The sequence below is a fragment of the Amblyomma americanum genome, chromosome 9, assembly GCF_052857255.1.
Source record: "Amblyomma americanum isolate KBUSLIRL-KWMA chromosome 9, ASM5285725v1, whole genome shotgun sequence".
NCBI classification, from domain to species: Eukaryota; Metazoa; Arthropoda; class Arachnida; order Ixodida; family Ixodidae; genus Amblyomma; species Amblyomma americanum.
The window spans coordinates 108772658-108785799 of record NC_135505.1 but is presented as its reverse complement, the minus strand read 5'-3'; the positions used below and the strand labels follow the sequence as shown (position 1 = coordinate 108785799).

Sequence of the window (13142 nt, the reverse complement as noted above, 5' to 3'; positions counted from 1 at the left end):
TGCGAGCCGGAGTGTGCTTCACGACACAATTTTTTGTGTAAACGGACTAGTATAGAAACAAACACTTCGCATGTATTTTTTACTAGCCGTTTGAATAAAACAGATTTGTTTGTACGATTGATTCATTGATTGGTCGGTTGGTTGTTTATATGGTTGGTTGATTGATTGATTGGTGATTGATTTTCAAAAAGAATCAACCTCGGCACCACGTCGCCGCCATTCATTTATTACTGCCAAGCATAAAATTTCTCTTTTTCTTATTCTTGTTCATTAACCTTGCGCACATCAGCGTCAAATCTTATTCAATGCCATATTCTATCGTACTGCATCACCAACCGTCAGGTTCTGAAGTGTGTAAACAGCCGGACCTACTTTAAGATTCTTCAGACATTTGGAGACAAATTTCAAAAGAGCGCAGCAACTGGCCACCGATTATTGCAGTCATTGACATAGTTAATATAGTTTCACTGCTTTTATAGTAGCAGTCATTCTGCGTTTTGTGAATTAACAAGCAATGTCCTTCTCCCTTCTTGCCGTTTGATTCTGCGTTAAGGATAATAAAGCTAGGGGAGTGTAATGTTGAATAAAAAGGGCTCTGAAATGGCTTCCGAGGAGAGTAAATAAACTAGAAATGTTTTCCGAGAAGAGTAAATAAACCCGCTCAATCACTACAATGTGTCGTTATAAACACCTGATCTAAATAATAGACTAATACATGCCGCATAAAACTCCTAATTGTGCGCGAAATTTGGCGAGACCTTCCCGCCTAACAAACACGAAACCTCCTCAAAATCTCCCAGAAATATCCCATCAGGACATTTGGAATGTCCCCAGGAGGTTCTCATTTTTCCCGAAGCCAAAAACGTCCCCACAACTAGCCGTGTCCAAAAAGTTGTGCATCCAAGGGACAGCCCCAAAAGGTTAATGCTAGATTTCTCAGTTCTGGCTCAATAATATTTCTTCTTTTTCATGCAGACTTCAGGCATCTAAGCGCACATATGTGCCAAATTTCAGGCACATGCTTACGTTACAGGCGGTGTAATACATTTGTCAACTCACGTGAATGCTTGCTGGCTAGGCCATTCAGACTTACCTGTTGACATGAAATGTGCTTTAACAAGGTGAAAATTTGGGCTGGTTGGTGCGTGATCTTGTGACGGGAGCAGCGCAGCACGAGACAAAGAGAGAGGCGGGACACGACGCTGAATAACAACCAGATTTTTAATGCACGTTCGTCGAATATATAATCTCGCTCGTATAAGAAGGAAAAGAAAGAATCATTAAAAACGCATAAGATGAACACGTGGTGAAATATTAAGACATCGCACGCAGATAATCAATTTCTCTGTCACGAAGCGCTATATAAGGTATGCAGACGCATATGTCGCTCTTTGGTCGGATGTTGAAGGCTTCTTCATCTCCCTGGTCCGTTGATCAAAATACGACGGTATGATCATTGTGTTGATAAGCTGCGGAGCGCATTCATGCTCTCTGCAATGTTCTGCTAATTCACTGCTGATGGCGCCCTTTAGGAATCTTTTGTGCTCTCGAAGCCGTTTATTAAAACGGCGCCGTTTGACCAATTTATGTGCGTCCGCATGAGAGGCATTTCATAAACCCCGCTTTTCACACATTTCACATGATTTCTCAGGTGTTTTTTTCTTGCATTGATTTTTTCTTTGCTCGCTGTTGACTTTGGCGCACAGGCTTCTTAACTTGTTGGGTGCTGACATGAGCACTTTTACACCAGCTCTTGCTCTTACCCTTTTGAGACTGTGGGAAATGCCATTAATGCAAGGAATGACCGCGTACGGCTTCCTTTATTCTGATGTGGTTGGGACATTTTCTGCCTCTAGGTGCTTGCAGAATCCCTTCTGCGACACTGGATAGCAGTCTCGTCGGGCAACCTGCTGCTTTCAGCCGACGGTTCTGGGTGTCAAAACTGCCTTGAACCTCATGATGTGTGCAGTTCCGTAATAAATGCCAAGTTGGAGAAGGTGTTGTGTGCTGGCGTATTCTTGTAACCCTATGGCAGCCCTGTGCACCGAGCGGATGATACGGTTTACTGCCTCGTCATCTTCTCGACGAATGTGATAGTAAGGGTAGGAGTATACTATCCTCGTGAGGAGAAAGCCTTTCTTTGCCTGCAGAGGTCGTCCTCCTTCATGCCTCTACGGCGTGTGGAGTATTACTTCTGAGTGGTGTGTATTGTTCGGTACCATCATGCCCAGGACACGAATTATCTGGACGGAAGGTATGGGGTGTGTGTCGGTGTGGAGCGGGATGAGGTCGCGTGCCTCTAAGCGATTCGGCGCAATCTCCTGTCACGGATAACTAGCAGTTCCAATTTTGTTAGGGAGCATGTGAGACCGTTCTTCTGTGCGAAGGTGTGGACGGTGTCAATGGATCTCTGGAGAGGGCTTTGGATCTCCCCGTATGAGCCAGAGTTGGTCCAGGGGTTGATATAGTCGGCGTATAGGGAGTGTTTTACGTCATGTATGGCGTTCAGAAGGGTAGAGAAGACCCCTCATGATGACGTTAAAGTGAAAAGGGGAGAGGGCAGCGCCTTGTGAGTTCCTATGGTGCCCGGGGTGATCTTGTCACTGCTCAGTGATCCAATGTGGTGTTCTGCGGTGCGGTTCTGTAGGAAGTCTGCGGGCCTTTTGGTCCAGTGCTGCGTTTGTGCCAAAACGATGTCAGCACGAACGCATGTAGGTGCTAGATGATGAAGACCACATGTGCAGATGATGAAGACCACGACGTACAATGCACAGCCGAGCATGTGGCAGTTCAACGAGGCGTGACCGGTTGCGGTTATAGCGTAGTGCTCTCGTGCAGAGGCCAGAGAAGGTGATCTGTTCGCACCGACGCGGGTTCGAAGCCGTCTCGACAATATTTATTTATTTTTGCAGGTATCTGAGAGGCTGAAGAAAAAATTTTAAAATTGATTTTGAGGAAAAGAAATGACACAGTATCAGTCTCACGTATCTCGGTGGACCCCCGAACCACGCCGTAAGGAAGGGGTAAAGGAGGGAGTGAAAGAAGAAAGGAAGAAACAGGTGCCGTAGTGGAGGGCTCCGGAGTAATTTCGACCACCTGAGGATCCTTAACGTGCTGTGAAATCACACAGCACACGGGCGCCTTAGCGTTTCGCCTCCATCGAAACGCGGCCGCCGCGGTAGGGTTCGAACCCGGGCACTCGAGCTCAGTAGCCGAGCGCCCTCACCACCGAGCCACCGCGGCGGGTCAGGCTTAAAACAAGCACCTGGATTTTGAGGATTAGTAGTGGAGTAGTGCTTTCGCTGTAAAAAAAACACTTCCCTAACCTCACCAAGTACGGTTTCAAATGACAAGGCTCCGCATGACGCATCCACACATCAGTGTTCGCAGCGGCCTTCAATGTTAAACAGGACGCATTCTCACTGCAACAAACACGCTAAAACGCGTAAGCTGGCCTTGGCCATCACCCGCACCCAACTGACTCTTCTGACGGAACCCGACCATCCCATCCGCCTGGGCAACAGCGTGAACGGGGACACCAGCCCGGACCTGACGCTAGTTCGAACGCAACACTCGTGCACGTGGGCCAGTCTGGGAGAGAATCTGGGCAGCGATAATTTTATCCTTGAGACGGCGATGCAAGTGACAGTGGGCCGCTCTTCTGATCATAGGCTGCGCCTCGCCGACTGGTACATCTTCTGACAACACAGACTAGCTCTGAAAGACGGCGAACGACTCTCTCTAGCTGAATGGGTGGGACAGCTGCAAACAGAAATAAAGAAGGTCACCTCTGTAGTGAACACCGCAGAAAAAGCTCCTGAGATCGACCCGCACCTGCTTCATCTGTGGGACGCTCCAAAAGGGCTGGTCAGAAGGTGGCGGAAGCAACGACGTAATCGCAAGCTACGCCAACGCATAGATAAAGTCACTAAAGGGACCGAGCACTACGCGAAGGAGCTGACGTGCTCCAACTGGCAAATACTCTGCACCAGGCTACAGGGGAGCTCAGTATGGCCCAAACCTGGCCGCTCCTCCGCGGCCTCCTCGACCCGTCCAATACCAGACAGGAAACTTCCAGAGCAGTCGTCAAGCTCCTACATAAAGAAGCAAAGGACACCACCGCACTGCTGCATGCCCTGGAGGCTCGCTACATACTGACGGGTCCCAGATCACACTATCCAGACTACCCTTATAGCAGCGACTGCACCCCCTGGGCGACGACATCAGAGAGTCTGAGGTCCGAGCGGTACTGGCGAACCTGACAAGGAGCATAGCACATGGGGCGTACGGCGTAACATACAAGATGCACCAGAACCTTGACGATGGCTCAATAACCGCCCTGAGAGATTATTATAATGAAGCTTCGAGGAACCGCATACTCCAACGAGAATGGCGCCACGCTGACATCAACCTAATTCCTAAAGCAGGCAAGCCGCTGGCCATCCTTGTAAGACCCAGTCTCGTGCTATGCTGGCCTTAGTCCTGAAGGGGGCCTTCGACAACGTGTCGCATGATGCCATCTTGGCGGCCCTAGCTAGGTCACACTGCGGCCAGCGCACTTACGACTACGTGAGGGTCTTCCTCTCAGATCGAACCGCTACCTTGGGCATAGGAGACGTGCGCTTAAACCAATCCGCCTCACAGATCGGGGCGCCCCGTAGGGCTCGGTGCTGTCGCCCACGTTGTTGAAACGTGTGATAGCTGGTCATCCCCCGCTGCTCTCTAGAATTCGTGATGTGCATCATGCCTTTTAGACTGTCGACATCACGATATAAATGACGACAGGCTCGGGCGGCCACATCCAAGGTATCCTTCAAGAAGCCTTTGAAGTTAGCAAATATGTACGACTGAGAGCGGGCTTACGTGCGCACCTGAGAAGTCGAAACTGCTTGTTGCCCGCACGCTCGACGACCCGTGTATTCGACCCCGATATCGATCTCCACCTCGAAGGCAGTAGACAAACTACGGGTGCTGGACCTGTACCTAAAATCTACCGACCGAGTGACCTACATTGTACAGCTGCTCCAGAAGCAATTTTTGTAGGTGGCACACTTGATCCGCCGCATGTCCAACCGACGCGTGGTGCTCAAGGAAAGGGACACCATCCGAATCGTGCAGGTTTTCCGACTCAGCGGTGTTCCGTTCTACACCCCTTATCAAAGATTCAGTCAAAGCGAGCTGAGTGGGCTGAATGTCCTCCTGCGATTGGCAATCAAGAAAGCTCTCGCACTACCTCCGTACAACTCGACACCGCTTGTTCCAGCTAGGCCTACAGACAACAGCAGAAGAGCTGTTGAAAGCACAAAGAACCGGCCAGCTCACGCGTCTTCGAGGCACGAAAATAGGCTGGACCGTTCTGCGCCGACTAGGTTACCTGGACCAGACTACTCCGTTGCAGCAGAGGTACCACGCCATCCCGACCCCACTCACAGCTAAGATCAGAGTCGTGCCGCTCCCGCAGAAGATGCACCCAGAGATCCACGCCGGCAGTAGGACAGCCAGAGTCAAGGCACTCATGCGGCAGTATGGCTCTGACCAAAACGTCTTATATGTCGATGCGGCGAAATACCCGTCTGGCACTGACGCTATGGGACTAGCGATTACAAATGTCACTGGCTCAATTCAGATTACGGGATCCATTCGAGGCATGAGCTCGAGCACGCCGGCCGGGGACACCGCTATAGCGGTAGGACTTCCATACACCACACTGCCACACGTGACGAACACCACGCCAGTCCGGCATACGCAATCACTACAGACTCACAGGCTGCATGCCGCGCCTTCGCGAAGGGTACTTTATCTTTGCAGGCTGCGCGTGCACTATCACCAATCAATCCCGATATATTCCACACCGTGCCCATTGTTTGCACCCCTGGTCATGCCTCCCTTCAAGACAACGAGAGCGCCCGCGCGCTCGCCCGAGCAGCTACCTTCCGGGCGCTGTCGACTGAAGCGGAGGAGGAAGCAGACACTGAGGGCGCCTTCGTGGCTCTGCACACTTACACTCGCATCACAGAATATTACCGCACTCAAAGAACACTTCCACTATAGCACCGAATTTTGACCAAGGTCGAGGCTGTTGCATGGCGTCAACTTCAGACTCACACGTATCCTAACCTATATCACAAACACTTGTTCTTCCCCACCCTCTACCCGGACAAATTCCTGAGCTGCCAAGAACACCGGCCTACACTGTACCATTCCGTTTGGGCTGCACAACACTACCCGGCAGTGTCCCATCCATAGCCCTCCCTACCCCTTCCTCTTAGGAAGATGCCCTGTCAAGGACGGGGACGACCTACCAGCGCCGGCTCACCGAGCGTGCAGAGAATATAGCGGTGGCAAACGGGGCCATGAACTGAGAGCCCTTCTTGGGGCCGCTCTGATCTGCTCGAACCGGCAAGACCAGCAACAGCTGCTCTGGCGGGCACGCAGGATCGCGGCAGAACATGGAGCACAGGACTGAGGGCTCCACTCAAGAGGACGACAGTATAGTTTTCTGATAAAAGTTTTTCCGCTTGCTCCTCAACGCGATGACGACGCTACTGCGGGCGCGACAGCCGCTCAGTTGAAGTAGTTATACTGTCTGTGCCGAAATACTGCTCTATTTCCTTCTAATTCGTACTGAGGAGCACTTATTTCACCAAATATGCTCTAAATGTGTGTAAAGAGAACGACTGTCCTCAACTTTCGGTACCTTTTGATCCTCAGGGAGCCGCCAGGGTTCCACTATACGAGTGCGAATCAACGCATAGAGAATAATTACTTTTGTGCACAGACGGCACGCTTCTGCACCGCCGAAGGACCGCTGGTGCAGAGCCTGGGAGGACCCAGGCAATGTCCTGGAAAGTCTAGGCGGCAAGCCGGGCAACCGCAAGCGGGCAGTGGGCTCCTTGCACGGCCGTTACCTGCCCCCCGCCGCGGTCACACTGATGCTCCTCGTAATCCTTTGGAAGCTCTTTCCGGGAATGCGCGGTGGTGGTGTATCTGCGCGCGTGCTCACTACAGTCCTGGCAAAGGACTTCCCGGGAATATGCAACGGTGGTGTGCCTGCGCGTCCTGCCGAAGCACTTCCCGGGCATGTGCGTCAGTAGTTTATCTACGTGCAATCACTTGCGAGAACGTTTTTGCAGACTAGTTGGTGCATTACAGAATTACTGTCCCGTTATATTTTTGTTTCTTCCTGTGCTGTCTTTCTGCGAAAAAAAAAATTCCTGCGTGCAATCGGTGGCACTCAAACCATAATGAAGCAGCACGTGCATATCGCTCAGCCGTGTTCGCACAGCCGCCGGGGGGCGTGAGCCCCAGAACGGAAAACAACAATGGGAATGAAGAAGCGAGACGTGACAACGGAACACAGATAAGCTTTAAATAGATATCCCGTTATCAATACATAACGCTATAAAACCTAAATGTCAAAAAAACTGATGGCATGGGACACTAGACATTTAAAAAAAAAAAGCGACACCCATCAGAATTGCAAGTACTTCGCACGTGTTCACGCGCCTCCTGCATGACTAAGAATTCTTTGTCTAGGAGCAGTACGGACGCGCCGGCGAGGCGTGGATCTGTCTTGTGATCGCCTCAATGCATCAACTGATTACCTTCGTCTTATAAAAGCAGGCCATATAATGACTTGAGCACACTACAATTCAAAGTAAGATACCACACACGTATCTTATAAACATTCATTTTGTGCTCATGAAGCCGGTCGTCAAGACACCGCGGTCTGTGTCTTAACAGCCGCGGTTTCTTAGCAAAAAAAGAACATATATCAGATGCTAAAAACATATCTACGACTTATCAGGCAGCCAGCGTTAAGCCTTATTGGATTTCATCTTGTTTCACTCTGTAAAGCCTCGGCAAAGAAAATGCTGGAAAAAATTTACGAGGTTCTCAATTCATTAATTATGGATCTTATAGTACTTTACTATAAAGAACTAAACGATGCTTTAAGCAAAGCGCAAGTACCGTAAAAATTAAATAATGGTGGCTTTCTGCGGAGGCGAAACGAGAAGGCGCTCATCTCCTGTGCATTGTCGGTGCACGTTGAAGATCCCAACGTGATAGAAATTAATCTGAAGCCCTTTCTCTCTTTCTTCTTTCACTACCACCTTCCTCCGTTCCCTCACGGCGAGATTCAGGTGTCCACCGAGATGTGGGAAAATTACAGCGCAATTTCCTTTCCTCGAACACGAATTTTCTACTAACTTTGCTAATTTCTTGGCGTGTACGAAAGCTGATACTGCCCCCTCATACTAACGCGCATAAAACGAATCAATAGCAATATTAAAATGAATCCCTTCCCTACAGATATTGATATACTGACAATTAAAATTACAGTTGTGTTTAGCGTTTCTTTAGCTTCTTGCAGAAGTCGTATCTGTAAACGCTTCCTGCATCTCAGGCCCTTCCGCTTTGTAGAGTTAAAACCTAATTTAACGACACGAATAGCAGCCTCGAATTATTTCGTTAAATCGGGAAATTCGTATAATCCGGGAAGGCATTTCTCCGGACTTTGAAATCTTGAATTCCAACGTGGCGGCACCCAGAATGAAATCTTGAATTCCAACGTGGCGGCACCCAGAAGCTACCACGGCACAGCATTTGCCGCCAACACGCGCCTGTACGTTTGAAAAGTCCGCGAAAGCGACCTAAATCGCCTTTGCATAAAAGCGCTGTGCGATAAAACTCATTCGAAGCCGGCGCCGCCGCAGTGGCTGAGTGGTTATGGCGCTCGGCTGCTGGCCCGAAAGACGCGGGTTCGATCCCGGCCGTGGCGGTAGAATTTCGATGGAGGCGAAATTCTGGAGGCGCGTGTGCTGTGTGATGTCAGTGCACGTTAAAGAACCACAAGTGGTCGAAATTTCCGGAGCCCTTCACTACGGCGTCTCTCATAGTGTGAGTTGCTTTGGGACGTTAAACCCCCATAAACCAAACCTCATTCCAAGGCAAGGTGGGAAGCGCCGCCGTACGCAGAGTCATTTGTTCCGTGCAGCGGCGCAGCTTGCAGCTCTGTCAAAAGAAAACCAGGGCCATGACTTCGGCACCTATAGATGTTACTGGTGGCATGCCGGCAACAAGCTGCCAGACGTCGTGAGAAATCACCTTTTTTTCCCCGCTTATTCGCATAAAAACCTCGTTAAAACAGGTTTAGGGGTCGTTTGTTTTATTATATCGAGTTATTGTGAACGCGGAACCCAATGGACACTTGCCGTGGCATCAAAATTAGTGCGCTAGATTGTGAACTTCGTAAAATCAGGTTTCGTTACATCGAGTTCTAACCGTTTTCCAAAATATCAACCGAAATGGTAATATTGCAGTATTTTCCGTTTCTACCGTCTGTGATACGCGAGCCGTTAAGAAGGCTATTGCGGTTCACCACAGAGAAAAGCTGGTGATAGAATACGAAACGTCACGGAAAATAGTGGACCATCAGGTTGCAGAAAACAATCCGTACAACGAAGAAGAGATGAGGAGAAGCGTTATTCATACAATAATTTAAGGATAATGTTCTCATGAGTTTCGAGTTAAACTAAAGTGTAATACAGCCATGCGTCTCTGGTCGTGGGCACCATCTTTTTCTTGTGATTTCGCGCAAGCGGGTGAAACAAAGCAACTTTCGTCGTACTGAGCAGGTTTAAAGCAACCCTTGGCAGAACACCTTAAAAGAATCAGCGCTCTACGCCATTGTACGCGTGTGCGTGAAGGACAGGTCCATCCCTCCAGAAATGTCTGAAGCACTGACCCCCGTTCCCACCTATCTGCCTAAAAACAAAATAAAAGCAATATACCATGAACATCTTGTCCTCCACGCGCCAATTTTTAAAGCCGACATGTTTTCTCAGAGGCGTTGCTTGAAAGCTTCTTCCTTAGCCCAGTTTTCTATTATCGTTATCCACATCACGCATAACCTAAGCTACAAGCCTAAGAACTCCGTCTAATGTTCCCCCAGCGACTAGCTGCAGAACGACACCACTGAGTTCTGTGGCTCCGCAGTTAAAAACAAAGCATTATTGAAAGCTTGCCCGAAAGAACCTATGCGCATGCTCATTTTTTTCATCATGCAGCAACGACTATTTCCGAGAGATTGCGGTGTCTTATCTGCTGGCGAACGATTCGCACGTGCATGTGGTAATCGAAGGAGATAGCAGCGCTGGCTGAAACAGCTATAAAATCAAACGACACGGGCACTGCGGACGGCATTCCTGAGAGCACCACCAGCGTCGGCAGTCGTCCCCTTGCCTCAGGCAATTCGCACCAGGAGGACCAACATCCCGGCCGCCTCCGTGTGTGACTACCCCAGGAAGAAAAACCGGAAGCAGTGATGGAACACAAAGATGACTGCTGCTGCGCTGAGTGCAAGAAGAAGCTACTCTGCTGCATGGGCCCATCACGAGAACGAGAAGTTCCCGGGCGACTGATAGAGGTGCGCGAAGAAGACGTGCAGCTGGAGCAGCCGCAGGCTTTTTTCCCCGCTTTGCCGACTCGAGGGGGGGTGGTCTTCCCGTATCCTAGAGCGATAGGTGCACTGGAGCTGCCAACTCACCAGTATCGTGAAGGTGAAGAGGATACTCCTAAGGCTACCCCACCCCCTTCTTCTTGCGGGAGTTGCGAATCGGAACTGGTTCCGGTATCTTCCATCCCGACCAAGGGGAGTGAGAAGGCGAAGGCAGGACCGAGTACCACAGAAGTTCAAGTTTTACGCCACGCTTCTGGCAGTCCCAGCACTCCCCTCATGGTGAGTGCTTTCAGTTATACGGTGGTGGCGCGTCGTTCGAGCGTAAGGTCGTCTTTTCGGAACAGCTGAGGATCCTGGTGTGGCGATGGCAGCAGCAATTTTGGCCATCGTTTGTCCGGCTTGCAGCAGTTTCCGTTTTCACGCAGTGTGATTAAGTCGTGTTTTCTTTCTTTTTTGGTGAAAGGAGAAACGTCGCTCGCACACGGTTGTGCATACATTTCACGGACTGTCTGTCAAATCACTTGCTGGAAGCTGCTGATTCCTGCCAGTGGACGATCTTGAGCCTTATCATGTTATCACGGTTTTTTTCGTCTCTTGCAGAAGCGACCTAGAACAGAAGCTTCCTCTAAACCGCCGAAGCACCCTGAAGGCTGCGACTGCGATGATTGCCGTTATGAGCGGGAGCATCCTGAAGGCTGCGACTGCGATCATTGCAAGAAAAAGCGAGTGCACCCTCCATCCTGCGACTGTCCCGAGTGCCCTTTAATCACAGTATTATCTACAACGACTGAGTGAGCTGATTGCCGTCGGCGCTCAAACGCAAGTATTCTCTCAAGCTGTTCGCTCTCTTGCAACTTTCCATTCCATGCGAGCCGTCGCAGTGGCTCACTGGTTATAGCACTCGGCTGCTGGCCCGAAAGACGCCGGTCCGATCCCGGCCGCGGCGGTCGAATTTCGATGGAAGCGAAATTCTAGAGGCCCGTGTAAAATGCCATGGCAGTCCACGTTAAAGAACCCCAGGTGATCGAAATTTCCGGAACCCTTCACTATGGCGTCCCTTATAGCCCCGGTCGCATTGGTATGTTCAACCCCAGTAAACCATTTCCATCCCTTGCGCCACCTACATTTTGATTTTAACATTCCCGTTTCCTCGAAAAGTTGATGCCATTGATAACACGTTGGAGCAATCCCAGTGTCCCCAGAATTGCAGTCTTCTTTGACCATTGTGCCGAAACTTGTATCATTGCTAACGTATACCTTGCTTATGCGTTACACTGGCCGTAATTGCTTTTTTTCTCGCCCTTATTCCTGCAGATACACCTTTTTTTTTTTTCAAATGGCGATAAGCGTCGCCTTCGGTGATATCTTATGTCAACGCTCATTTCTGATTTTTTTTTCAGGATCCCCGAGATGTTAACGCCTCCAGCGTTCACCAACCTTGCGCGGTGCAGCCTCTTTATGTATCATGTATTTTGCTTGTTTTTTTTTCCTACTTGTACGCATTCTTGAGTGTTTTTTATTCACGCGAATAAACGTTTCTTGCCTGCTTTGTACCTCGAGTTGGCTTTTTTCACTCGCGGAAACGGCGTTCTGTCTGCTCTTGTCGCTTTGTTAGCTTCACAACTTTCCCAAGCCTGTTCCTTGCACAGGTAATGTAATTATAATTGGTTTTTTGGGGAAAGGAAATGGCGCAGTATCTGTCTCATATATCGTTGGACACCTGAACCGCGCCGTAAGGGAAGGGATAAGAGAGGGAGTGAAAGAAGAAAGGAAGAATTAGGTGCCGTAGTGGAGGGCTCCGGCATAATTTCGACCACCTGGAGATCTTTAACCTGCACTGACATCGCACAGCACACGGGCGCCTTGGCATTTTTCCTCCATAAAAACACAGCCGCCGCGGTCGGGTTCGAACCCGGGAACTCCGGATCAGTAGTCGAGCGCCCTAACCACTGAGCCACCGCGGCGGGTAAACCTTGCACAGGTGCTGATATCGCATTTCGTTGCCTCCGCAGCGGTCGATGTCGAATATGTCACCCTCGTTTTCACTGCTGCCCCGACTAAATTGGTTGCCTCGACCATGCTTTCGTCACAACCTGCATCCTGTCCTGCGAGTCTGTTTACACCAGTTAGCCCAGAGTTATCCCTGCGGGGACCGACCCACAGATGGCGCAGGCTTTGACATCTCCACCGGAGTTGGGGGTGGCTGTTTTCTGCGCAGCGCATGAACTGCCCGATGCGTAGCACTGCTGGTTGACGCAGCATTTTTATTTCGTTGTAAAAAAACTATAACAAATGGCTCTCCCAGCGCCACTGAGCCAAAGCACTAGCATTCTCTGTTCCCCGGCCGCCGCTGCAACGGAGCACTTATTAAATCGTTCCACACATAACATTTATGTTCTCAGTGGCAAGAGAAAGGGAGAATCGCACTCAACACTTCAATTTCAGTAAGTTTATCACCTCTCGGCTTTAAAGGATTCAAGGCCATCCGTACGCGTCATTTCTCTGCGAAAAAACTAAGACGTGACAGAAAAGTGACATGGCGGAAATTAATGCACAAGATGCCTATGACTAGGTCGGTTCATCATTTTCGTGGCACTGCAGTGCGAAGAGCAAGCGCAAACGACAAGCTGCAGCACGAACAGCAAATTCTGCCGTCCGGCATTAATCTCGTCCAAGCTCT

At 49.9% G+C, this 13142-nt stretch overlaps 1 protein-coding gene across 1 annotated transcript; it reads left to right on the top strand.

Annotated features, from left to right (window-relative positions):
• The first annotated feature begins 10216 nt into the window (after positions 1 to 10216).
• LOC144105320 (uncharacterized) lies at positions 10217 to 12002 on the top strand. Its single transcript, XM_077638455.1, has 3 exons — positions 10217 to 10741; positions 11063 to 11281; positions 11863 to 12002. The coding sequence occupies exons 1-2, from the start codon at positions 10328 to 10330 to the stop codon at positions 11255 to 11257; spliced, it is 609 nt and encodes a 202-aa protein (XP_077494581.1). The 5' UTR covers positions 10217 to 10327; the 3' UTR covers positions 11258 to 11281; positions 11863 to 12002.
• Positions 12003 to 13142: the final 1140 nt, after the last annotated feature.

What these genes read in the sequence shown, in the direction of transcription:
- LOC144105320 (XM_077638455.1), top strand. Translation starts at nt 10,328, where the DNA reads ATGGAACACAAAGATGACTGCTGCTGCGCTGAGTGCAAGAAGAAGCTA. An exon ending in GTCCCAGCACTCCCCTCATG is followed by an intron (nt 10,742 to 11,062) that starts GTGAGTGCTTTC and finishes CGTCTCTTGCAG; the next exon opens with AAGCGACCTAGAACAGAAGC.